The following is a 25,293-nucleotide window of genomic DNA, read 5'->3' as shown; positions in this document are numbered from 1 at the left end:
GTAGGAGAATTGTCCTTAGCACAGAGAAGGAAATGCCTTTTAATTGATACCTACAGAAGTAAAAAGAATAGAATGATAGTAATGAGGTAGTGTCCTACATATTTCATACAAATATGTAAATTATAATATCTTTCATCTGATGATCATAAGGCCATTTGCAAGTGAAATGAAACACAGCTTACTGTAAAAAGAAAAAAAAATTATGTCAACTATACATGACTGAAATATTCAGCCACTCTTCCAAGCAGCTCCATATGAAACAGGATCAAAAGGGGATGATCTTGCCCTATTGATATATGGTTGATAGAAGGAAGGATAAGTAAAAGGGACCATGAACAGCTCTACCATATGTTGAATTCATATTTTGTTTTTTCTGATTATAGTTGAGTACCTTTCTATTTAAAAAAAACAAGACTGTAATAAAGAAAATGTTATACTGGTAATAACATGAAAAATAGTACCCAAAAGAGCCATCAAACTATGCCTGAGTGTGAGGCACGCAGTGGCAGATCTTAATTTAACGCAAGAGTTTACAGACTCAGAAAGCAAGTCATAAATTTGCAAGGCGAGGGATCAGAGTCCCTTTGAAGAGTTCTTATTAAATAGTAGGGATTTTTCTAAGTACACACATAGAGCTGTTATATATACTTGTTTTTCTTCCAGAATTCAAGCTTACTTGAAGAGTTGCAGTGACCAGCAAAAGTGGATAATGGAGCAACCATGCATCTAGAGATACCAGAATAAATACAGCAAGCGTGGCTGCTTGGAACAGCTAGAAAGAGCAAATGGTTGACAAGTCACTTTGCTGACTTAGCTGCATCTTAAATGAGGCTATGCAATTAAACAAGGAAGATGACAGCACCCTGGAATTATTAATCCTGTACTATGAGTGACGCATAACTGCACGTTACATGAAAAGAACTGACTATCCTAGCAGTTGCATCATCAGGGGATGAGAAAAGAGAAGAATTGTCATTATTGTACTTTGACCAGCCAGGGCAGCCAGTTACTGATTATTCTGCAGTTCATTCTTTTGCTTTCTCCCTTCAGTGAAAGCAGTACTCTTAATCCATCTGCTGTACCATTTATGAGTGATAAACCTTAGCTCAGTCAGTATCAGATGTCTTAATTTGATTTTTCCAGGTTTCTGGAGTGCTAGTGTTTTTTAATGATTATAAAATTTGACCTCAGTCTTTGGTGTTCCTAGTAATGATAGAAACTGTACACTTTATAAAATCCTTGATGTATGGATGATGTCCACGTGACTTGGATAAGTGACAGAAGCCCGTTGAACTTTCATCCCCAATGAGAGGAAAATTCCCAAAATAGTTTGTTTATGAAGTTATGATCATTATTGTTATTCATAAATCTCTGCTTTTTCTAATCCTGTTCAGATGAACAAATGTATAGAAAGTAATTTTCATTATACTTTGTTTGACATGAAGTAAGCAGTGCCTCAGCATTTTTAGTTGATGCCCAAAGCTGCAGGAGGACTGAATCTCCAAATATTTCTTTTTCAGTATTTGTAGTAAATGAAATAGGAGTAAATGAAGAGTTAAACCACAACATTATTCCCATAAATGTGTGCACTTTGTTTTTTACTTCATATAGTTAGAAAATTGGAATCTGGCACTGTATTTTTGGCCAGCCTGGAGATTTATAGATTGCAGTAAATAAACACAATATTATTCTGGGACTTTGGCCAGATTTGTCTAGAGCTCCTGGAGATCTTTTATTTGTGCCTTGCAATAAGTGCTTAATTCCATGGGCAATACAGAAAGATAAAAGCCTTGCCCGTCTACCTGTAATTCAACAATTAATCCATTCTGACAAAAAAAAAAAAAAAAACAAAAACAAAACTAATCAAGACAACATTCTTTGTTAAAAATGTTATTTAAAACCCAGAACATTATTTTAAAAGAGGAAGAAATAAAACAACCCTCATAGACCAGCTGCATGAATAACTGGACACACCAGCACCTCAGAGAGCAGAATAGAGCATGCTGTAACTATGAGCTGTTATGAATGAATCACAAAAATTCTTATCCACTCTTTGCTAATTGGGGCCCAACACTTCAAAAGAGAGCATGGATAAATTAAAAACAAACTAGAGGAAATGAACAAAAATTACTAGTGGCCTCAAAAGCATGACTTGTGAAGTAAGAGTGCATTAGGATTACTGTAGTTAAAGAAGAGAAGACCAAAACTGAACAAGTAAAAGGAAGTTGCAAAGAAGAAGAAAATAATTGGTTTCTAATGTGCACAGCTACAAAGCTATATACAGGAAAAAAGATAGCATGCTTAAATTTTAGCAAGAAAAATTCATGTGGAATAAAAGATAAAAACCCTTTCTAATAATATTAAAAATAAAATATGGGAAACCACTGCCTTTGGAAAATGGGAAAGTTTTAAAAGGACTATCTAGACAAATACCTACTGGGAATAAATCTTACTGTGAAACATGGGTATGGATTCTTTAAGATCTTCTGAAATCTTTACTGTTTGCATCCTGCCATATTGCCTTTTCAACATGTATCAGGAAGGATAAAATCCCATGAGAACTACAGTCTGTGAATTAGAGACTTCCTTGAGCTGTTTGAAGAACACTTCACAGATTTCCTCACCCTTATCTAGTGGTGTGTAATAGACTCCCAATGTGAGTTCTCTGATTGTTCTGTTGTTCTCTGATCCTGATCCACAAGCTCTCAACCAGCCCATTCTGCATCCCCAACAGCAGATCCATACATACAAGCCGCTCCTTCACACAGAGGCCACCACACCATCTTCTCTGCCTGTCTCTCCTGAGGAGTTTGTATCCATCCTTTAGCACACTCCAGCTGTGTGAGCTGTCCCACTACATCTGTTAATCCAACAGCGTTCCTCCTGCTTGTGTCCCAGGCTGACTGAAGGCAGATGTCCAGATGTCCCTTCATCCTGCTTTATCATTTCTGAAGTCTCCCATATTCCCATCACTCTGCATCCTTTGTTTTTGAGCCCTATCCACTGCTACCTGACTTAAATGTGGGTCAAAATGTCTGTTTCCCATGGTTCCTAGATTAGAGTTATTTTCTTTTCAATTTGATTACTTTGTATGAAGTATTGATATTGAACAAGGTTTATTTTTTCCTCATGGTTTACTCAGGAAGAGAAAACTGGGAACTAGCAGGCCTCAAAAGCAAAGTCTATTTTTTTCATTATACTTTAAAGAATTTTTAAAAGTTCTAAGACATAGATACAAAAATTTAAAATATACATACTTACAATGATATGGAAAAAAAGTTATAGAAAATGTAAAAAGTATATAAAGTTGGGACATAACATCAAACATTCAAAATGAAAGACAAGATGGAACTGTGACATGGAAAGAATTAATGCATTACTGCACAGCAGGAAGTTTCTTTCTCTGAAGTGTCAAATACCAGCCAGGGTTAAGAGTACTGGGATTAGGAAGATTAAACTGATGAAGCAACTAGTGATCCTAAATTCTCACAGTTAAAGTTTTTTACCCCCTACCAAACAGTCTTAGAAGAACCCAGAACCAACTTTATGCTGTAGAGCAGCAGAGAGAACCTTTGCCCATAAACTGCTCTGTTCTGGTGAAATAAGGTCAGCTCCACTGATTGATTGACTGAAATGTGAAAATCTTATGTGCTAAATTTTTACAGATCTACTATCAAAGGTTTCATCCTGAACAAAACTCAGAAGGCCATCATACAAGACAAATGGGTTAATAAAGCAGAACTCTTACCTATATGTTCATTACAGTCAGTTCTGTTAAGAGATTAAGCCTGTGCTGTTGGGCCTTTCTTGGCCACCTTAAATAAAATGGAATCTTTCATACACTTGTAGCAAAACTCTGCTATGGCTTCCGTTACATTTAAATGCCCTTCTAGCATCAACACAATTTATAGCAGATTGTTTTTAACCTCTGAATTTGCAGAGCTGCATAAAAAGATGACTAAATTTTGTGAAATTCTAAATTTATTTTTGTAACACAACTGAACCATCTTCAGACTCCTTCATCAGTGAACAATTTTAAATATTATCTCTAAAAACAGGCTACAGATCTGAAATCATTCCCACAAGCCAGAGACAATGCTGTCTTAATATTTCAATAAACCAGCAACACTCCTGCCAATGATGAGAACAAGAAGATTAATTAATGCTGAAGAGCAAGATTCATGTTCCATAGGCGAATCAATAATCATTCTTTAGGTTAATAAAGATACGGTCTTGAAGAATGCTAAAATGTCATGCTAGAATTTTAGCAATGAAATCTTTTGCCTGCAAAAAACACTACTGGCAATCAGTTGTTCTCTTGGAGTAATATTTGAAGGGCTTTAAAAACTTCTCAGAAAAATAATTTGTTATGACTTCTGCTTTCCAGATGTAATTACAACTGAGTTATAAACCAGGGTCTGCAAAGTGTTACTTAAATACTGAGTAATATTTTCACAATTTCCATTTATACCCAGGTAAATTCTAATTTTAGGAAGAAATTGAGAGATACAGAAAGTTTTAGCAAACTGTAATTTCAATAATCTGAGAAAAATATACTAGTCTATTTAAAAGCCCATGGCAGCAAAAGCTTTTTGGATTAAGCAGTTTAGTAAATTAAGTTAATGAACCTGGGATTTACCAGTAATTACTTTCAAAGTATCTCAAATTATTTTACAAATGTTATTTATGGTAATTGATCACTAGAAAGGATTTACCCAGAAATGCCACATAGAACATGAACCTAAGAAGAATGTAAAATGTTATAGGGAAACAATTACCTAGCAGAATCAGAATTTACTAGCACAAAGTGGAATCAAGCTAGAGCTATACATTTAACACCTATCCTCTTAAAATAGTCTTTAGGGGTTTCTAACAAATAAACTTCATTAGAAATTAGTTTTAAATTGCATGTAAAAGATTGGGGCTTTGCTGGAATTAACATCTCTAGTGTTGTGCTTTGGTGATTGCACTGTACGTATTACCAAAACAAACTTCAAATTGTTGTCAATTATCAGTATAAAACAGTATTTTACTTTTCCAAGTTCCTCCTTCCCATTCACTCATCTTGCTCCTTCAGCGTAATCTTCTCCCCTTTCTATTACAGGTATAATTCTCACTATTATGTTGTCCTCAGTGACAATTTTACAAAATAATTTCAATAGTATATGTGAATATGGTCACTGCATCATTTACTTCTATGTCCTTTGTCGTTGCTTAAGAAAATTATTAAGAAAACAGGAGATAAAAGCAGTGTTTCAGGCTTTTCATTAACCACCCCCACTAACTTCCATCCATTTGTAAGAAGTCCTAATTCCCAGCCTTGAACACAACTGTGGGCTTGAACATTTTGGTATTCAAGAAGTTTTATTTTGTTCAGTACTGGGTTAGATTTCTTTAATTTAAAATCTGGTCTTTCTCTTTTCCTCTTCATTGCCTGTATCAATTGTTATAACAATCTTTTGTTATTAAATTTGATCTTATTGGTACTTTTTCCATGAAAAGTAGCAAGATAATGCTTTGTTATGTCTGTCTTTTCCTTACTTTTGTGTGAACTACAACTGTCTGCAAATGTTCCCTTTCTGGAATAATTACATATGCTTTCTTTGTCTAAACGTAATTTCATTTATTTAGAAACAGTTCAGTTCTGCTGCTTTCCCCAGTTGTCTATATACTATTTGGAAATGTAATTTAAGAGGCATGTTTTCCAAATTAAGATAGTGACTGTACTGACAAATGCTAATTACTTTGATCGGAATACCTTTTTATTCTGGACTATATCACACCAGCTGAGGGTTTGCCCACCACTAATGTAAGTTTCTAATGGACCTAAGGATAGCTCTCCTTACTACTGATAGGAATTCCTGAAATTCCATGAAGATGTGCAAAGCCAAACTATGTAAACCAAATGAAAGCGTGATTCTGATGTTCTGATGAATATTCTGACCTGGATATATAAATTTCTAATGAAAGGACAAGTAAGGAAAACATTTTAAGATATTTTGTATTGCTTCATAAGCTGTTAACTGTATCCCGATATTTTGTATATCTCTTAATCACCCTTTGAATATTTAAATTCTGATTAAAAAAAACCCTAATAAAATTAAATTCTTTTTTGTTAAAAAAGTTTCCATAATGGGCTTGCTTTCTAAAAATTAGTCATGATTTTTTTTTAAAAGTATCATCACTACTACAGTAGCACATCATTGCACACTCTAAGTTTTCACAGGTGAGCACAATGGGTACTTGCAGTTCTCCACCCATCATAAGAACTTAGTTATGTGAACATCATTATTATAAATGAACAAACACAGGTTTTGGACATGAATCTAATGTATTAAAACCAATCAGAATTCTCATGAATAATATTGTTTGGTTAAGGAATTCGTACTATGTGAGATCATTATTATTGCTTATATATTTTCAGTGAGCTCCATTTAACAGACATTATCTATATTAGCAATGCTAATATTGTTATTATTAGCACATTTTAGTGCTAATAATACATTAGCAGGCTAGTGTATTTTAGCATTATTGTTAGGAATATATAATTCTAATATAATAAACATTTATATTTCTGTACCAATTTCCTGGTTGACAACACATCAATAATGACTTAGAGTAACTTCAAATAATTCAGTAAAGTTTCACCACTACTTTGAATAATAAATCCATGGAGCTGATCACACATTAAAATTCACGTGGGGATTTCCTATTCTTCAGGCTCAGAAATATTTGTTCACTTAAGTACACTGTGTATTTATGTGAAATGACCCTGATAATGAGAATCAGATACTATCCTGAGAATAACACTAATATAATAAGAAAAGACAAGTATGGTAGGGTGTACTAGAGAGCAATTTCAATCCTTTTCATAGATGCAAAAGTTTGATTCTATTGGTCTTAAAAATTACACACTTTACAGATAACCAAAATAAGAACTCACAAAGTTCTTTTATTGCTAAAATTCAAAGCAACAAAAGGTAATATAACTTTCTTCTTAAAAAAAGTCATTCAGGGTATTATTTTGCAGAGCTTCTGGGCCCTGCTTGAAAGCACACAGCGTTCTACCTGAAAACACACAACATCTATATTATACTACTATTTCAATAAAATGGTAAACCTTTTTCATCATTTCTCCCCCCCCCCCAATCTTAACTTCTCCAATTTTAGGGGAGCATCATTCCCATTTGTAGACCATTTACTTTTTTAAATGTACCAACCATAAGAGTGTTGGCCATTATGAGCCACTGATTTATAATGTCCCAAAAAGGATCTGTGGAACAATCTCTGAAAAATTGCTCATTCATTAGTGCCAAGTCATCTTCATATCTTATATACAAATACATCATTCTACAAAATATTTTTGTTGGTTTTCTTTTTGACTTTCTTTAAATAATCCAACATGTTTTTAATCCAGTCTCACACAGCTATACTGGGGCTTTTCCCAAGAATAAGCAGTGACAACTGTTTGTGTATAAGAACTGGCTTCAGACAAAAAACTGCTCGTTCCCTGTGAGGGGTAATTAATTTATTCCTGCCTTTAAGTTAGCGCACTTTATTTTCCTCTGTGTATATTGTCAGTTCCACTAGTTAATGCACTGCATGGCATCAAGTGCAGTACTTTGACTTTATCTCCTGCTTTGTTCTCTCCACAGCGTACAAAGCCCAGCTTACAACAAAGACACGAAGGCAGGGTCAGCTTATTTACTGCTTATATTACTAGGTTGTATTTGCAATGCTGTCATAAAATCATTTACTTACCTGCAACCAAATTTATCTGTCTGTGAAATGCTTATATTATAGGAATATTTCTTGGTAGGTATGTGAAGTTTAATTAATTTTTTTTCAAAGTTCTGTACTATTATAGGCCGTATATAAACATATATACCCCTTCAAGAAAGTGTACTGGAGGGTCTACAAGACTCTTAGGTATACTTTTATTTCATTTGAAGATGTTATTGGTTTTATCTGACCTAAAACTTACCTCATGTAGTTGAAATATGTGTAGTCATGTATCTATGTAGTCATAGAATTATACCAGTGACTTGCAATTAACAAATTTTCCCCTCCAGTGGGTTCTGCACACAGGAAATAGCAAAATACTTCAATAGTGAGCTGAATATTCTAATATTCAATTTGACACCTGGTAGATCACTTTTTGAAACATGAGCTTATAAATAACTGGATCCAGTTTATTTGGTATAAATCCACTGAAGAAGAAGAAATTAAGTATACATCTATACAGACAGTTAGAAATAAACATATATTTATATGTACATATATATATATGTTGCAGGGGAATTACAGAATTCCCGGACTTGGAATTAGTAACAACATCTTCAATCTTTTACCTGTCGTGACAAAATATGGAAAAATAACTCAATATCCTCCCAGACATATAATCAAAGAAGCTGAAATGCATTTTGTCCATGTAAAAAAACTAGCTACAGTCAGTGGGTTCTGCACTTGTCTGACCAAAAAGCATGTCAATTCAAACAAGTGGAAAAACAAAGCATCTTGTTAAAAATATGAACAAAAGTTTTACAGTGACAAATATTGTGTAGCTATATGTACAGGCAATAGTGAAAATATTTTAATAGATCTTCTAGGAATACAAATAAAACTATATTCTGGTTTTGAAATTTCAGAATTTGAAAAAAAAAAGTTTTAGAATGAAGATTCTTACAACATCCATTTTACCCTGGAATAGGAAAAGCTTTAAAAATATAAAAGTCAGAATAATTCCTTGATTATGAAAGTGTCTAATTATTATAACCTTTATAGAATGACAATATTATCTATAAATGTAACCTTGTTTATTAGCCTCAGTAAATTATTCCTAGCTTGCTGCATTATGGAGAAACTGCAAACTGCAACATTATCTCAGGAATAGGTGATATGATAAAGCTGCTGTCATGTTTCACTGTTGAAAACAACCTTATCAAAATTAATTTGTCAGGGAAGAAGACTTTATTTAAAAACTAGTCATGGGTTGTGCACAATATAATTGACCACAACACAATAAATCCAATTTAGTTTTCTTTTAATTAAGGTATTTTTGCACTTCTCGTAAATCTAATAAAAATTACACTCTTTTAATGAATATCATAACATGCAAATGACAGGTGAAAAACTTTGTGCATTCAAACTATGTTCACTGAGAAACAGGATATGAAACAAAACAATTGTTAGGTATGTGATTTTGCAATACAATCCTATGGAGACTAGTAAAGAAAAAGGAAGCCATTTGAGCAACAACTCTTTTCTTCATGAATAAAATTTGGCCCAAATATGTGTAACTTAAAAAAACACAAATATCAGTGTTATGCACCAAATTTAAACCATATGCATGTAATAGGGTCTCATGTATGGATGCTTGTGGCAGTACGAAGCACAGTTGATTCCAATGAAATTCCCCCCATTGAGACATCAGTCTGTAAGAATTACATTGCTAAAACACAAGCATGACCTCCTCCTGATCTCTTAATTCAAAGTGAAAGCAATGTAAAAGGAATGAGCTGAAAAAAAATTACTCCCCAAATTTACTTGTTCTGAATTAGAAGAGGCAGATGACAATGACATTTACACACAGATGATCTAAGGACATCTATGAGCTTAACTCTGCTGACATCTAAACATGCTGTAAGTTCAGAGCTGTGTTCGATTTATTTTCTATAGGTAAAACCAAACAAACAAACAAACCAAATTAATATTGAATAAAGTATACTTTTCTGCTGTTCTTGGGGCTTTTTTCTAACAAATCAGACAATGACATTTCCTAGGTCATGGCATTGAAATACACTGTATTTGCCCAATCCAGCTAATTATATTAAAATGAACAACTAGTATATGCATGTCTGGAAGAGACCTGGCCATCTACCAAAAAACAGTAGTCAAGTTGTTTAGTGTTGAGAAAAATTAATTCTTACATATATACTCTCAAAATTACACACCACTTCACTTGTCTTGGGATTCTCTGGTTTAGATATAATGACCATTGGTAGAGAACAATAAGACATTTATCAGAGGAACTCTTCAAAGATGAGTGTTTAATCAAAGAGAATCTCCATGGCAAACAGAGAGAAAGAGATAAGAAGCTCATTAGTGGGTAATCACCTCTAGCAACCTTCTGCAGAATTCTGTGTTGGATAATTGCATTAGACAAAATTAAGACTAATTCATTGGAATGGAACCACAAAGGTCACTGTATTAAATGTAACGTTAGATGTTTCTGATATCAAACATAGACTCATAGAAGGAACTATTGAAAATAATTAGTTATTTTTTTTATCAAACATGGACCAAAAATACCTTAACAGTAATTTAGTGCATTAAGCCTTTAAGCCATTAGGCCTGATGTTAAATCAAGAATCTGTGACATTCCTAGGTTATATTTCAGTAATTCATAACCACCACTATTAAAATGTGTACCTTGGGGGTTTTTTATTTTTTATTTGTCAAGCTTTTACCCCTTAGATTCTTCACTGCTATTGATTAGAGCACTGTCTTCTCCAAAAAATATTTCCCTTGTGCATGAGTTTTTGCAGTAAATCAAGTCACCTCGTCATCCTCTTTTGCATATACCGAAAAGTTTGTTCCTTCAGTCTCTAGACAAAATGACAATTTTGAAACCTAACAGAACTTGTTTCTTCTTTTTCTGAATCCGTTCCAATTTGTGAACTCTATTTTGCCCTAGAGAGTGACACTATCCAGATAATGACCTCTCTAATCATGAATAAAAAGAAATATGTTTTTCATGTTCTTATGTGACAGTCTTCTCCTTACACACTAGAGTTATGTTTAACCACAGGACTAGTTTGGGAGCATATCATTCCAATTCAAATTTACGCTGTGTATTTTCACATCGTCTCGAAATAAAAACAAAATCTATCCAAAGTTCTACTGAAAAACGTTGTATCGAAAGAAAGCGTGTGTAACACTGTGACTGTGATGACTGACTGGCAAGTGGAAGCATCAGGTTCTCTCATCTTCCTCATGTAAGAGTACAATTTTTTATGCCAATTCATTTCAAAATTGGCAGATCAAGAATTTGAAGAATGATCTACAGTGAAGTCCATTAGCCTTCTCCGTTGTTACAAGTGTAAATTTTGTGACAAATCTCTTTTATGATCATCTCCACAAGCAAAATTTGGATTTATGCCTTGATTGTGTATCTTCTTCATTATTAGCTAGCACTTTTCTGGGAAGTAGGAGGGGAAGATTCAGGAGTTGTAAATAATTTTACTAGAAAATAGTATTATTAGTAATAACTTCGTATTTTCTTCAAGGTCATGGATAAATATATTAAATAGCTTTAAGCCACGAATAGGAAACAGCAGAATGGTATTTCCAATGATACACATTTCCCATGTATAACTACTTTTTTGTGGTACTGATTAACCAGGTTTTATCCCAACAGAATTTTGGGGTTTTTTTAATCAGAAATTTATCAGAATGCTAATTTCAGTTGGAATGTTTTTGTAGCCCGTGCAAGACTGCATCAAATTTTTTAGACAAATATAAATGTTACGCTCTTTAAAGTTAACCTGTGAATTCAGAAAAGGACCTCACACTTGCCTGACATAACAGTGTTTCATCAAAATACTATCTTTATTGTATTTGGTTGTGTATAGTAGTAACAGTTTCTCCATTTTATCAGCTTAGCTCCTTTCATTACTCTGCAAACATTATTTCTCTCTAATAGTCTCACAAAATAAGATTTACCCATAAAACAGGATTCCCTACTACTGCTATATTTCTAATGTGAGCAAGGGAAAAGATTTGACCTACAACATTTGTTAGAATACAAGGAATATCCTATACAGAAATCTTAAGATATCAAATCTGACTGAGAATGAGAGGAAGTCCCTCTAAATCAATTGTTTTTGGTAGTTTCAAACTTCTATTTGCTCAATATCCAAGTTAATACTTGACAAAAGGTCAGTCCTTAGGAAGTGTTAATGGATCCCAAATTTACATTCCCATAGTTGTAAACATATTGAACACAGACATTTATAGCTTACTTATTACTAAGTTCCTAGTTCTTATTTCGTTGCATATTTTTTAAAGTAAATGAGAAATATCATTTTAATAGGGTATTGACTTAAAAATCAGTAGGTGCATATGCTGAGATACATCATATATGTGAGCAAGAGATCAAAATATTCAAAAAGGCTTTTCTTTCTTTAATCACAGTCTAAAAGTTAATAATTAAAACAGACTTTAAAAATTTAAAGTTTTTCATACTAATAAATATAACCTGTATATTCGAGAACATTACTGTAGCATTTTTCTTACCTCTACAGATAGGAACGGGGAAGTCCCATGATGCTGTATTCACAGAGTTAGCTATGCAAGTAAGCTGAGGGTGGCCATCCAAAATATATCCAGTTACACAGCTGTATCGGATTTTGTCACCAACATCAAATCTTGTACCGTACAAGATACCCTTTGGTGGAACTCCTGGATTGCCACAGGAACTACTCTGTAATTCTGGAGAAGACATATTTATTATTACTTATAATGTTTTTATAAATCAATACTGCATTTTGCTGAAGAATATAGAACACAACTTGGCAACTTTGGACAGACTGTGTTTTCATGGATATTATACAACTCTTAACACTGAAAAGCCACTACTGACTTAGTCTATTAAGTATCTGCTTATGTACCCATATATCCAAAGGTAGAATATTATACAAAAATGAGCATGAGGTTTTCCTTAAGCTCCAGCTATAGATATGTTAATATATCTTTATTAATTGATAGCAATTAGGAAGAGGAAACAAAGGAACTTAAATATTTCTGACTCTTAAGTTAAATGCAAAACAATAAACAAAACTGTAATACAGACATAAAAGAACATCACATTCGAATCAACCAAAATTTGGAAGAATAAACAAAAGTACTCCAGACAGAAAACTAGCAGAAGGTTTTAACAAACATAAGCCTGAGCATGACCAGGAAGCTGTTGAAGTCCTTTAGTTAACAGACATAAAAAGATAGGTTTTGTACAAGTGTGAGCAAAAGAGGTTTCATAATCTCATCCTGAGCTCTTCAAAGCTTGTACCAAGTATACTTACCAGCCTAATGTTAACAGAGAAGAGGCAAATCAGGTAAACTTGGATAAACTTGTACTTGGGTTCATAGTAAATTTCCCTAATCTACAAAGTAAGGAAACAAGATGGAAGAATAGAAGGCTATATATGTATTGTTTTAATTTCTTTTCCTGAGTTTTATGTAACTAAATTATTCTTCTGCATCCCTGATGTGCTCACGAATGTGTGCACAACAGGCACACAGACATATATATATATATTAACATACTTAAATACAGTATGGAAAAAATAATTAGAACTGTTATAGTAGGTTTCAATTAAAGAAAAGAAGTATAAATGGTTATTAAAACAAGCAGTATGGCTCATGAGATATGTTACATTGTCAAACTTCCATGCCAAGAATTACCAAGAACTAGGATATATTATTAGATTTCTGATACCAGCCATGAAACAGAACTGTGTAACAGTTAAAAGGAAAAATCCAGTATAGTCATATATATATGCTATATATGCTATACATGTCTATACATATATATGCTATATATAAAAGATATTCTAACGTGTTCATCTGCGAGACTTGCTGTACCAATCATGTTTTGATGTGCATATGTTAAATATGCAGTTTAGTTGCTGATGTCATTGCTGCTATTGCTTTCTTTCTCTTACATAATAAACTCCGTGGAACTGGATTTGACTTTCATTGCCTTGCACAAGGACACGGCACAGAATAAGAAGATAGCCTGTCTCATCTTGGTCATTTCAAAGCTCACCTAAATGGTTGATATTCTTAATACTGCTTTATCAGTCTAAGTGTTCTGTCCCCCAACAAAACTCCCCTGTGCTCAAATCTGCTTGCAAGCTTTACAAAGAAGGCAATGCTGCAGTTGACTCCTGCATATTTGTTCAGAGGGATTTCTCTTAAATCCTTTAAAGGTTTTCAAGGCCATCCCAGTTATTATGTATCATCGTAGCATGTCAAAATAGAGGTAAGAATATCATCCTGTGGATGTTGGTTATCTTATGAATCATATTATATTAACTTGAAAACTCTGCCTGTACACAGTGGTTTTCTTTTCAGCTTCTCTGAGAAGATGAAATCTTTCTGAGGCCTGTATTTCTCAGTGCTTTGTAAAAAGGTCACAAAAAGATTTCCTGACCTTTGAAATAAAGAATATAAAGATTAGTGGTGCCTTTAACAGTCACTGCCTAAAATTGCTTGCTATACTCTTACTGCTGTCTCATCAAGAATTACCCACAGAGGCAATATATTCTTATGAAATTATATTTTAAAGCACTAATTAAAAACCACCCTCCTTCTAAACTAAAACTCATTTTCCAGTTGCAATACTATATGAATCATCTAAAAAGAATACATGCCGTTTTCCATTAACTTTTTAATATTATGAAAGTGGCTAGTGAGTATGTTACTACTTCTAATCCTTCAAGTCATTTTGTTCCTGATTCTAGATAATAAAGTAGAAAATATCTTGTACAATTTAAAATATATTAGTTTATTCTGTGAGTATTTTCATTTTGAACGTATATACAAGTGCATTATTGGGGGGGGGGGGGGTAATTCACCAAGTAACTGCATTAGTTTTCTTTGATAGGTAGTATCTATTTTCAAACTGATTGTGACACTGTACTACCAACTCTCTGCCATTTAAAGCTACAGATTGTTACCTTGAGATTGTCATCTGTCAGGGAACACAGGAATTGCCAAACTAGATTGTAATTTTTGTTCAGCTCTGCACAGATTCTTGACTTCAGTGACATTCTGATACTCAGTAATGATATGAAGCGTGGAGAAGTATTTCCTTTTAAATTTGCCACATTGTAATTTGGTTTAACTTCTCCTTGTTCATGTACTCTGAAAATAAGCATAATTGAACTTTTTACACCATCCTACTTTTTTACATTTTTATTGTGTATTGTTGCTCATGTTCTTTTTAAAGCAAGCTGTCCCAATTGTTTCAATCTCTCACCAAGTAAGAATTTTCTTTGTCCTAGATTTAATTGTCAGTTATCTCTGAAATCATGTGCATTGTTTGCTTGCACAAAACCAAAATGCTTTTTTAAATCAATATTCCGCCTGTAAGTGAGGTATGTATGAACTTATTTGTCCTCTCTTTTTTTCTACATGAAGATAAAACACCGAGATCAAAATGCTCTTCAATCCTTTTCAATAAGTTTTTATTTCATTAATTCCCATTAACGTCAGTCTGTTGAAAGACTGTGGGTAAAATATGCCTCAGAGAGTTCTGCTTAGCAGGAATGGACACACTCCTTTAAAGAGTTTAATTATCATAAATTCAGCCACTTATAAATACTAATTAATAAGCTATTCATATTAAATCACGTTAAATATAATTTATTTGTGACAATACTTTCAAAAACAAGGCTGGCAGGAGTTGAGTCTCTCTCTCAGCGTTCACTTAAGGAGAAACAAGTCATAAACAGATACGGAAATTTCCATTTTACTTTCTTTTTATTCAAATTTTAAGTCAGGCATTTTTTCTTTTATGTTATTTATAAAATCAAGAGTAACACCTGTCCTCCCTAAACTGTTTAAGCATGAAATTTATAATTTCATGTCCAAATATCCAGAACAAGTGTTTGCAAATATTCCAGTAAAAAATGTATCTGTCATATCATTGCGTTGCATTCAGCTCAGTGGAAACTATTTGTATTTTCTCTTCTGAAGATTAATGTTCTTCACACACTAAATCTGATATTAGAAATTTAGGAAGATAAAGCATTGTGTCTTGTTTTAAAGGGTTGATCCATATCTTTATCACAGTTTTTGTTCACAGCTATTACAAACCATTATGATTGCATTTTTCCCAACTTAAAGTGAGAAACACTGCCAATAGCAAATGTATATCTTCGTGAGTACTCATTCATTGAAAAACCTATGAAATATCCCAATAGAGGCTAATATTTGTTTCATTTATTACTTTTGAAATTGAATAATCCTGGTATCCCTACAGTGTCCATTTGGATATCTCCCTGTATTACTGCATGGCACTAGTTCTAGACTGCTTGTTTACTTGTGTCTGCTATTCCAGACAGTAATTCCTCTGCCAGACAAACCTGAGTATGGTCCAGGGAATACGCCATTCTAGGGACCACTCCAGTTGTCTTTTGGGACAGGACTCAGTGTAACTGGAAATACTAGAACACAGCTGTACACAGATATCCCTTGGAAAAGCAAAGCATATATAGGTTATCTTATTGACAAGTGAGAATGCTTTGGTATTAAAGACTCAAGACTGATTTCAGAAGTGCTGCATGTAGTATGTGTGTGGATATGATAAGTGCTATACATTCCAAGGGTCCCAAATATTAGGAAAGATGGTACATTTGTGACAATACGAAGTAGCCTGAAATTCAGTTCTCCAAAATTCACCTATATCAAATCTTCTAATGGTTTATTTTAGTTACACATAGTTTTCCAAAGGTTTCATAAACTCAAAAAGTAACTTAGATGCATAGTTTCTACCTCATAATATTTTGCTTTCTTTCTCAAAATGTATATTTTGCTTGCTTTATTTTCTATTCTGTCCTCATTCACATTGCTCTGAATATATAAGTAAGCATGGTCTAGATTTAGATCTAAAAGGGACTAGAAGAATTAACTGATGAGTATAGAAATACCATTCTCTTCCTACACACATATTAAGAAGGTGTAAACCCATCCCACTTGAGTTTACAGAGTGAGGGAAACCACAAGAAAATTTGGAGTAGGCAATATCAGTGTAGTGAGGGAAAAAATTAAAAAATATCTAAATGGCAATTTAACTGCACAAATATGTATGGTTCAGAGAGCAAAGAAAGAGACACTATAAATGAATGCTTTGAAAGATCTACCATGAGCAATACAGATTTATTAAAACAGAGATTAAATGAAAAAAATCCCCTCCCCCAAAATCCAGGTCTCTCCTTTGTAGTAATTCAACAATAAAAGTGGTTATTCCTTGATTCCAACAGATCTCTGACCTCAAGATACAAGTGCAGAATGAAGAGTCACTATCCTGAAATTCCCATTTGTTTACAGCAGCAATAGAAATAACAGTATATCTAACAACCAAAACTTCTCTGTTTTTCTTTTGTTTTGTGCATTTTATGTGGGTCAATCAGAAGCAACTGTCATATTCCAGCACCTATTTATAAATAGGTAGGCAAGAGGAAGTGTGAGAAAGATTTAATTTTTTTCCCTAAAGGAAAACAAGGTAAAACATGTTTTTTCTTCTCCTGTTCTTAGCTGCTGTTTCTTGATAGACAAATATCTTTGTAATAGTAACCTCACTGAGGGTCTCTACTGTTCACTAAGGATAATACAGCTGATTACATTGCACAGTTTCTTAATTATTTCTTAATGAATGACATAATTTTGCTTTTTTCTTCCCTTTGAAGTTATTTTCATCCCAAAAAATGACAGAGGAACTTGATTATCTGAAGTAAAGCCACTGATTAGTATAAGGGTGTCTTTTAAAACTGTGTCCTGAGGGAACTTTAAATGTAGATTTTTATACTGAGTTTGATTTTGGTTCTAAGTACGTTGAAACAGTCACTGCATTTGCCTTCTTTGCAAGTAACACAAGAATGTTTCTATTTATAGCATTAAAGTCATATGTTATTTTTATAGGAACAAACCCATTTCAGCATTCAGTAAATTAGAACTGCATAAATATAATTCTTCTACAGCAAGAGAACAACAGCAACAAGAAGTACAGCAAAAAACCCTCCAGGATATGTGAAGGAAAAAAGTGATCATTGTAGTAGTGCAGTAACATTGATACAGTGAGCATGACAAATGTAATACAAGAAATGGTCCAGGGTTTGCAATACATTCCCTTCACATGCAATACACTGTTTGAAATAACTGTTTAAATCAGCCAAAGACACAGAACAGCACTAGAGAGCTGAAAGACCATGCAAAAAGACAATGGCAGTCACTAATTTTACAATATGACAGCATAATCCAGCACCAAGTGAAATCAACAGAAAGATGACTATAAACTTTAGTAGATATGGTTAAATCTGACATCTCCCCATCAGACACACTTCTAAAGTGTTACCTGAAGGGAATGGCAAATAGGTAAAGACCAAATAGTTAGCTAGGAGAGCTATACAGTTAAAAGCACCAGCCACCCTTATTGGCTTTTACCAAATTCCACTTGACTTCAATTAAAGCTTTACCCACAGTAAATTCCCTTACAGCTGCTGAGGGCACCAGTTAAACCCTGAATATGGCTGGCAGGTAACTTCACATAGTGCATGAGCTGAGAAAGACCATTGGAGACTACATGAAGTTTTGGAATGGGTGTAGGGTTGCTAGTGTGGCAGAGATTGCTCCATCCACACTGTTCTGAAAGTATTCAGCCCTATCAGTATAGTCCAATGCCTGAGGTACTCTATCTGCCACATGTGGTGGTTGTTTAGCTTCCCAGGTGGATGAAGCCCAGACAGATGCATCCTGCCTGCCATGCAGTATCTGTGTAGATACGTCCATATATGAGTCATAACAGGATTGTTCCATTTAGACTGCAGTGATTCTGGGCACTGTTTTGGCATAGCTGTATTCTGTAGCAGCTGGGAAGAGGCTGTTGTAATTACAGAGCAAAGTTTATTTCAGAGCCCAGGACAATCTAAAATAAAAAATAACCCTAAAACTTATACCATATCGCTATTCCTTCTGCAATATGTATTTCTTACTATGCCTTTTAGAGTTATACAAAAGAATTTCATCTTCAGTTTCTGAATTGTTATGGTAAGAAATATCTCATAGTATTATTTATTTTCATTCCACTGCTGCCTCAATGCCCCACCTTATTTTGCCTTATGCTAGGTACTGTATAAATGTTGCATTTTTCTCCACTGGCTGTCCTTACCTGGAGAATTTACAGTAACCAAAGATATAAAAAGCTGTGGGATAATGGCTGAGGTTACTTAAAAATTAGAACTTATATTCACACTTCTAGGTAAGGAACAGCATTGAAGAAGCTCCCCAGGTGGAATGCAGCTGACATGCAAGGAATCCATTCCATGGGAGTTCCCTAGGCCTGCAACCTTAGATGTTGGTAACGCCAGGGGAACTTGGTGTGCTGACTCTAAGAGGTGCTGCCCGGAGGGTGGAGCGGTGTGGAGATGCCGTGGCCAGGCTCTGCAATTATATGGGAACTTGAAGGTATCATGGAACTGATAAGCTGCATATTTACTACCCTGGGCCAACAGCCTGCCACGTTTTTGATTAAATGCTGTCCTTTTGGTGAACTTTGCTCATTATAACATCATTATAATACCAAAACACACCTCCATCCCAAAAGCTACCTGCCTCCAAGGTGTGACCACCCCTCACTGAGCTTGCGCACTGAATTTTTCTAGTTTATACCTTTAAAAGTGAAGCGAGAAAACTTTACACCAATCCTAAACAAAGGTATGTATGACTAGAGTCACTCAAGCTCCACCCAAAAGGTGAAAGATAGTATAAAATGGTTTAAGAGAAAGAGAATGTTAGGGAAGACACCATCGCGTACCACTCTGACCTCTGGGATCAGTCAACAGGCTGAGCCTCTCTTCCCCCACTTTGGGTAAGAGTCGAACACTTGGTTATACCAAGAGCCTCCGCGGAAAACTTAGAAATCTCTATATAGAGTCGCTTTATTATCTTTTAACGCGTTTGTGTCCAGCCGTGTTACTCATATTCTTGATATATGCATTTGTGTCCGGCCGTGTTACTCATACTCATATTCTTGGTATTTGCATGTGCTTTGCAGACAGTGCATTTATCACTGGTAATCCAAAGAATCTGTGTGTCTGTTGCTCTAATAAACTGCACTCCTCACTGATCTGGCCGTGGTAGTTCTCATTGAACACAACCAGACTCTTTATGTGTGGCCGTGATAGTTCACGCAACATGACTAGACTGGGGGTGTAAGCGCGTTATTAGTGAATCAGTAATCGTGAAGTTCAGTACGCTGGCCACGACCGGACTTATAACATTGTAAATTAATGCTATCGCCTTAGCGAAAGCCCTGAGAAGGCTCTGGTTCTGATAAGTGGTTATACACACAGTCCTTAGAAAATAAACCGTTGACCAAGTCTGAGACTAAGACTGGACCTAGCTGCACCTAGACTCCTCTCTGAGAAGGAGTTTAGAAAGCAAGGGGGTCCTGTCTGAACCTCATGACTCAACGGGAGGGTTCCCCCCCCAGCCACTCCTCAGACTCCTATTTGTATGCAACAGTAACTCTTAACGCAATAAAAGCTAACTGAATTTAGGAAAAGGCAGTTTACCCACTGAAGGAGGATGTCATAGGACAAACAAGTTGTGTGGTATCATATAGACAGTGTCTCCACACAAATTTCACAGACAAGAATAGATATGTATGTCAAATAAATTTCATTAATTTTATATATTTGATCTATTGTCATATCTAGATTCCTACTGAAATTAGGGTTCCATTTTGCAAGACGTAATACAAATATTAGGAAGATGTATAGGTTTTATATTCAAGATGATAGGAATACTGAAAGTGGAGAACAGAATTAAATAAAACACATTTTGTGGAAAAGTACTGGGACTTCTTAAGAAGTCTTAAGAAGAAATGTAAGAGGTGACATTTGAGCACTGATAGGCTTTGCTAATTAGTGAATTGACTCTTAAACTGTTATAAAGGCTAATCTGAAAGATTTATGGTTTAAATGATTATAAACTAGAGACTGGCTAGCCTTAAAAAGAAAGTATGCAACATCTCTTCCAGCTTCCTGTTGGCAAAGGTTATCTGAACTGTCCAGTATATAGTCTGAGGACACATACCCATGTCCATGGCTAATCAACCATGCCTCATGTCTGACTTACTAGCCCAGGTTTCCCCGCCACAGGCCTTCTTCACAAATTGTGTCTTAACATAGAAGGCAGAGAACTTCTGGTATGTTAAACTTTTCAACTTGTTTTAAAAAAAAGTGAAAAATTATTTCTGCTACAGTGGATAATTCAGGGTTTAAAACTGGCATTTAAAGTATAAGATGAGGATATGAGATGTGTCATGGACATATCATTAGATAGTGGCATAAAAGGGCAGAAAGGAAATAGCTTTTCTCCTCATGAAAGCGACTTTGATACATGATAACTGGGCACTAGGTGGCACCTGAAACATTCAGAGCTGTTGTATGACCTGGCAGAGTAACAAACCTTTCCTTCCGTATATATCAGTGGTAAAATAAAATTCCAATTTTTATATATATATTACATATGCTTGGTATATGTATGTGTTGATATATATATGTTTATATATATAATTACTATTAGGAGATATTGTAGTGCCCTGTTAGAAGTACAAATGTTTGATGCAATGGGATCACTTCATTGACTACCTGCTTCTTTTTCTCAAAGGACATGCTGTCTCTTACAGTGACATTTCAGTCTGGTTTCCACCATTATTGCTGGTATGAAGGATTCCTTAACAACATTGTTTGTAAACACACAGAAAACGTGTTTACAAAGTTAGAGCTATATTCCTGTAGTTATTTTCTAAGTGTTTCTGGTTTAGCCATTTTGATAAAAGAAAGGCGGGCCTTGATTCTTTAATTTAGTTTTCATTTAGAAAGTTTTATGGTTTAGAATTTTCCTTTAGAAGGTTGAATCATTATTCCCTTCAAAATCTGTACCACAGTTGTTTTTCCAGCGCCACCACTTCTTGATAGAATGAATGTCTTTGCTGTATTTGATGGTAAAGGGTCATAATCAGCCTTCTGGGATGTCATGAGGACATTACCAAACTCTTCAGAGGTCTTTTCTTTTTTATATTTCATAGTGAATCTTGACTGGTAGGTTGAGACTACTGCTCAATAGGTAGGATATGTAGTGGTTAGGCAGTGCCTTTGTTTAATCAAGACTAGATTGCTGTAATTACTTTTCTGAATGTTCTTATCATATCCCTTCAAAAGAACATCTTCTTTAGAAAACAAAAATTCTTTATCATTCTATGTGTCTCAAGGTCTCAGCACATCAGGTGAAATTTTAAATCCTTAAATCAAGCTTCCTTTTAAAGTATTTTCATGAATGCTTCATAATGTACCAGCACATCTTTCAGACTATATATGGATATGATGCAGTTTATTCAGTTAGCCATGTTTTATTACATTGCATAGCTGTCACTAATATGTATTCATACTCTCAAGAGTGTAAATTTGTGGTAATGTATAAATAAATATAAAGTAAAAATATTACATTCTCAAATACAGCATGTCTTATTGTGAATCAAAATATTTTTATCAAAATGCTGAAATAAAATCTCCACTCCATATCAGGATGGAAGCATAATCCCTTCTCTTTACATCAAACTGTACTCAGGAATCCTGCATTCAGAATGTAGCTGAAAACACTAATGATATGTTAAGCAAGAGAAAGTTTATAATTATAAAGTGTACAACTAATAGTAGTAAAACTGTTTTATTTTGCTCATTTTTCTCAGTGTTTATGATAAGACTCAAAAATACATCAAAAATGCAGATCTTGCATAATAAAATGCTATTCTCAAAGTCATTTTTCTAACCACAATCATACTTTTAAGGTCTGAAGCAGAAGGCTACCTAATAAAGTCCTTTTTATTAGAAGAGGTCTCTTTGGTTAATGTTCATCTCAGGTATAATAGAATTTTTTCATTAAAAATGTCCAGACACAAGAACATTTAAAAATACTGGGTCAAGGATATATGCATGATTTTGCTTTTAATGGTACTTACCCTGATAATTTCACAGTGCTGAATTGCATTATGGCCTAATGACTCTACTGCATAAGGTGAAATAATACAACATTACTGATCTTGTCCAAATTACTTACATGATGATTCATTAACCAGGAAAGACAATGTGATCAAATTAATGGATAATAATGTGAATAAATAAGCATCTGCAATAGGCCATTCATCAAGAGCAAGCACAAAACCTTTGAATAACTTATATTCCATAAAACTTTGGTTTATAACTCAGTGCTGAGCTGTGCACCCACAATATTGTACCTTCCAAAACAGTCAGCTTTCCACCTGGGAGGAAAAGCACATTCTACTCCAAACACAAAAGCATTAAGTCTACTTTTCTCATCTACTCCAGCTTTCCTTTTCACTTTCAGTAAGAATTCCCAGATGTCCTTCACTTCGGAAGCAGTTATCTGTAATTGTTATTTTATTTCAGCATTATGCTATCATTTTCCTTTTGCAAGAATTAACATTAGTGTTGGTATTCAGCATTCTATTATCACCTTCATTGCATGGGCTTGTGCATTTCTTAGAGAACATCTCTCAAGCCTCAAAATTTGTGTGCTTTGCCTTATGCTGGAAGCAAGTTCCCTGGCACATTTGGGAAAACATTTTCAGAATTCTCAAGCATGGAAGAATGAAAGTAGTGTATTTTCTGAAACATATGATTTCCTTATGCAGGAATGATTTAAAATGTCTGAAAAAGAAAGAGCTTTCAAGCTGAATATGTACCAACATTATTCTATATGCAAGTGTCATTTGGCATAGGAGGAACTGCTTTATATAAGTTATTCTTTGTGGGGCTTGGTGAAAAGTGCTTAATTATAATTTTTTTTATTTCTAATAGTGAACAAGTAAATAATGTAATGCATATGATTGAGTACACTATTGCCTCTGGGCTATGGACAATTATGGTATCTTTTTTGGTTTTTTTCCCCAGAGGTTTTAAAATCAGAAAGGGCTATCTGTAATTTCAAGTCTGAGTCCTGCAGAGGCAGAAATCGAACAGTTTCCTTTGTTATTCCTGCATTAAAATAATTGAGTTTCATACATAAACAGTAAAAGCCATTTAATCTTATTTTATAGATACAGTGATGGAGAGCATCTGCAAAGTAATTCGTGTGACAGACATATTAACTTTCTTCCTTCAAAGTCTCCTTTTTTAACCAATATAAGCTTGAACTCATAGTCAGCCTCCCCTCAAATCATGTTAGCAGCCAGAATAACAGCTACTTTTATCCCCATCCCTTCAGGTTACCTGCTGTGAGTCATTGCTCTCTTGACTGATCTGTTATTGGAATGAGTAGAAATGGTCATAATTTGAGGGGAGAGAAAGGTTTATCATTAAAATAACTCAAGATTTGAATTTAACTTTTCATTAAACATCTGTGTAGGCCACCATTTCTCTGGCTATATCTACATGACAGGTCAATACTGAAAGAGCCATGCCAGTCATGTCTCTGAACTTACTCATATTTCTATATTGAGAAGCTACTTGAACAACACCCCTTTGGCTTCTGCTTTTAAATACTTTCAATATTCTCTGCTTTTATTGAGAAAAAGAAAAATATTCTAGGAAAAGATAAGTTTAATAGCCTGCTGCAGTCCTGCAGAAATCACTGTTTGACAGAGCTTATGAAGTGTTCATTGAGGTGCTAACTTACTGAAAGATCATATATCTTATCGAGATCTTTGCAAAACTTCTTTAAAGAGACAGATTGGTATGTTAGAAGAGCGAAACAGTGTCAAAGAAATACATGTTATACAAGTAGGCTGTTAGCACAGTGTGAAATGGTAAGGAATATGCAGAAATGTATCCTCAGCTCTATGTCTGACATGTTCAATCATGTGATATAGAATTCTACTTTAATCTATAAGGAGAAAAAAAATTATAAATGTCAATTGATGGACAAAAATATATTTTCAGCATTAATTTTCCGGTTTTGGTGGAAAGACGCTAATGAATCAATGAACATTTCAGTTTGATTTCCCCTCCTTTTTCCCCTGCAAAATAGAGGTGAACAAGAAAAATGAGGGGAAAGATCAATATTTTACTCTGTTTCTCAACAAGTTTAGAAAGATGTGTTTTCATTCAGGGAAAAAGTCTATCTTCATCAGACATGTTTGTGACAATTGGTGCACTTTTGCAATTAACATTAGCTTAGTTATCAGATGTTTACTGTATTAATGTACTGGCTAAATGTAAATAGAAGTCTGTAAGGGAAAAAAAAAGATGGAGTGGGGGCCAAGGAAATTTATGGATGTCCAGACTTCTTAGTTTGGGTCTCAGCACCCTGAATGCTCAACCCAGCATTCAGCTGTGATAATTTTGACAGCGAACTTTCTGGATGTTAACGATGACTCAACTAACTAATACATATAAGTATATGAGCATCTGGATATCCTGAAAAACTTTTCTTCTTTATCAATTATACCCAATCAGATATTTACTAACAGACATATGACACTACCTA

At 34.4% G+C, this 25,293-nt stretch overlaps 1 protein-coding gene across 3 annotated transcripts in view; it reads right to left on the bottom strand.

Annotated features, from left to right (window-relative positions):
* The window catches only part of CSMD3 (CUB and Sushi multiple domains 3), a 782,968-nt gene that overhangs the window by 601,766 nt on the left and 155,909 nt on the right, over window positions 1-25,293 (bottom strand). For all 3 annotated transcript variants that reach the window (XM_072852006.1, XM_072852007.1, XM_072852008.1), the window contains exon 4: window positions 12,298-12,492. In XM_072852006.1, coding sequence (XP_072708107.1) covers window positions 12,298-12,492 — 195 coding nt within the window. The remainder of the gene's footprint in view (window positions 1-12,297; window positions 12,493-25,293) is intronic.

The sequence above is a fragment of the Ciconia boyciana genome, chromosome 2 (genome assembly GCF_034638445.1).
Source record: "Ciconia boyciana chromosome 2, ASM3463844v1, whole genome shotgun sequence".
In the NCBI taxonomy this organism is placed as follows: domain Eukaryota; kingdom Metazoa; phylum Chordata; class Aves; order Ciconiiformes; family Ciconiidae; genus Ciconia; species Ciconia boyciana.
This window is presented reverse-complemented; position numbering and strand designations above follow the sequence as displayed.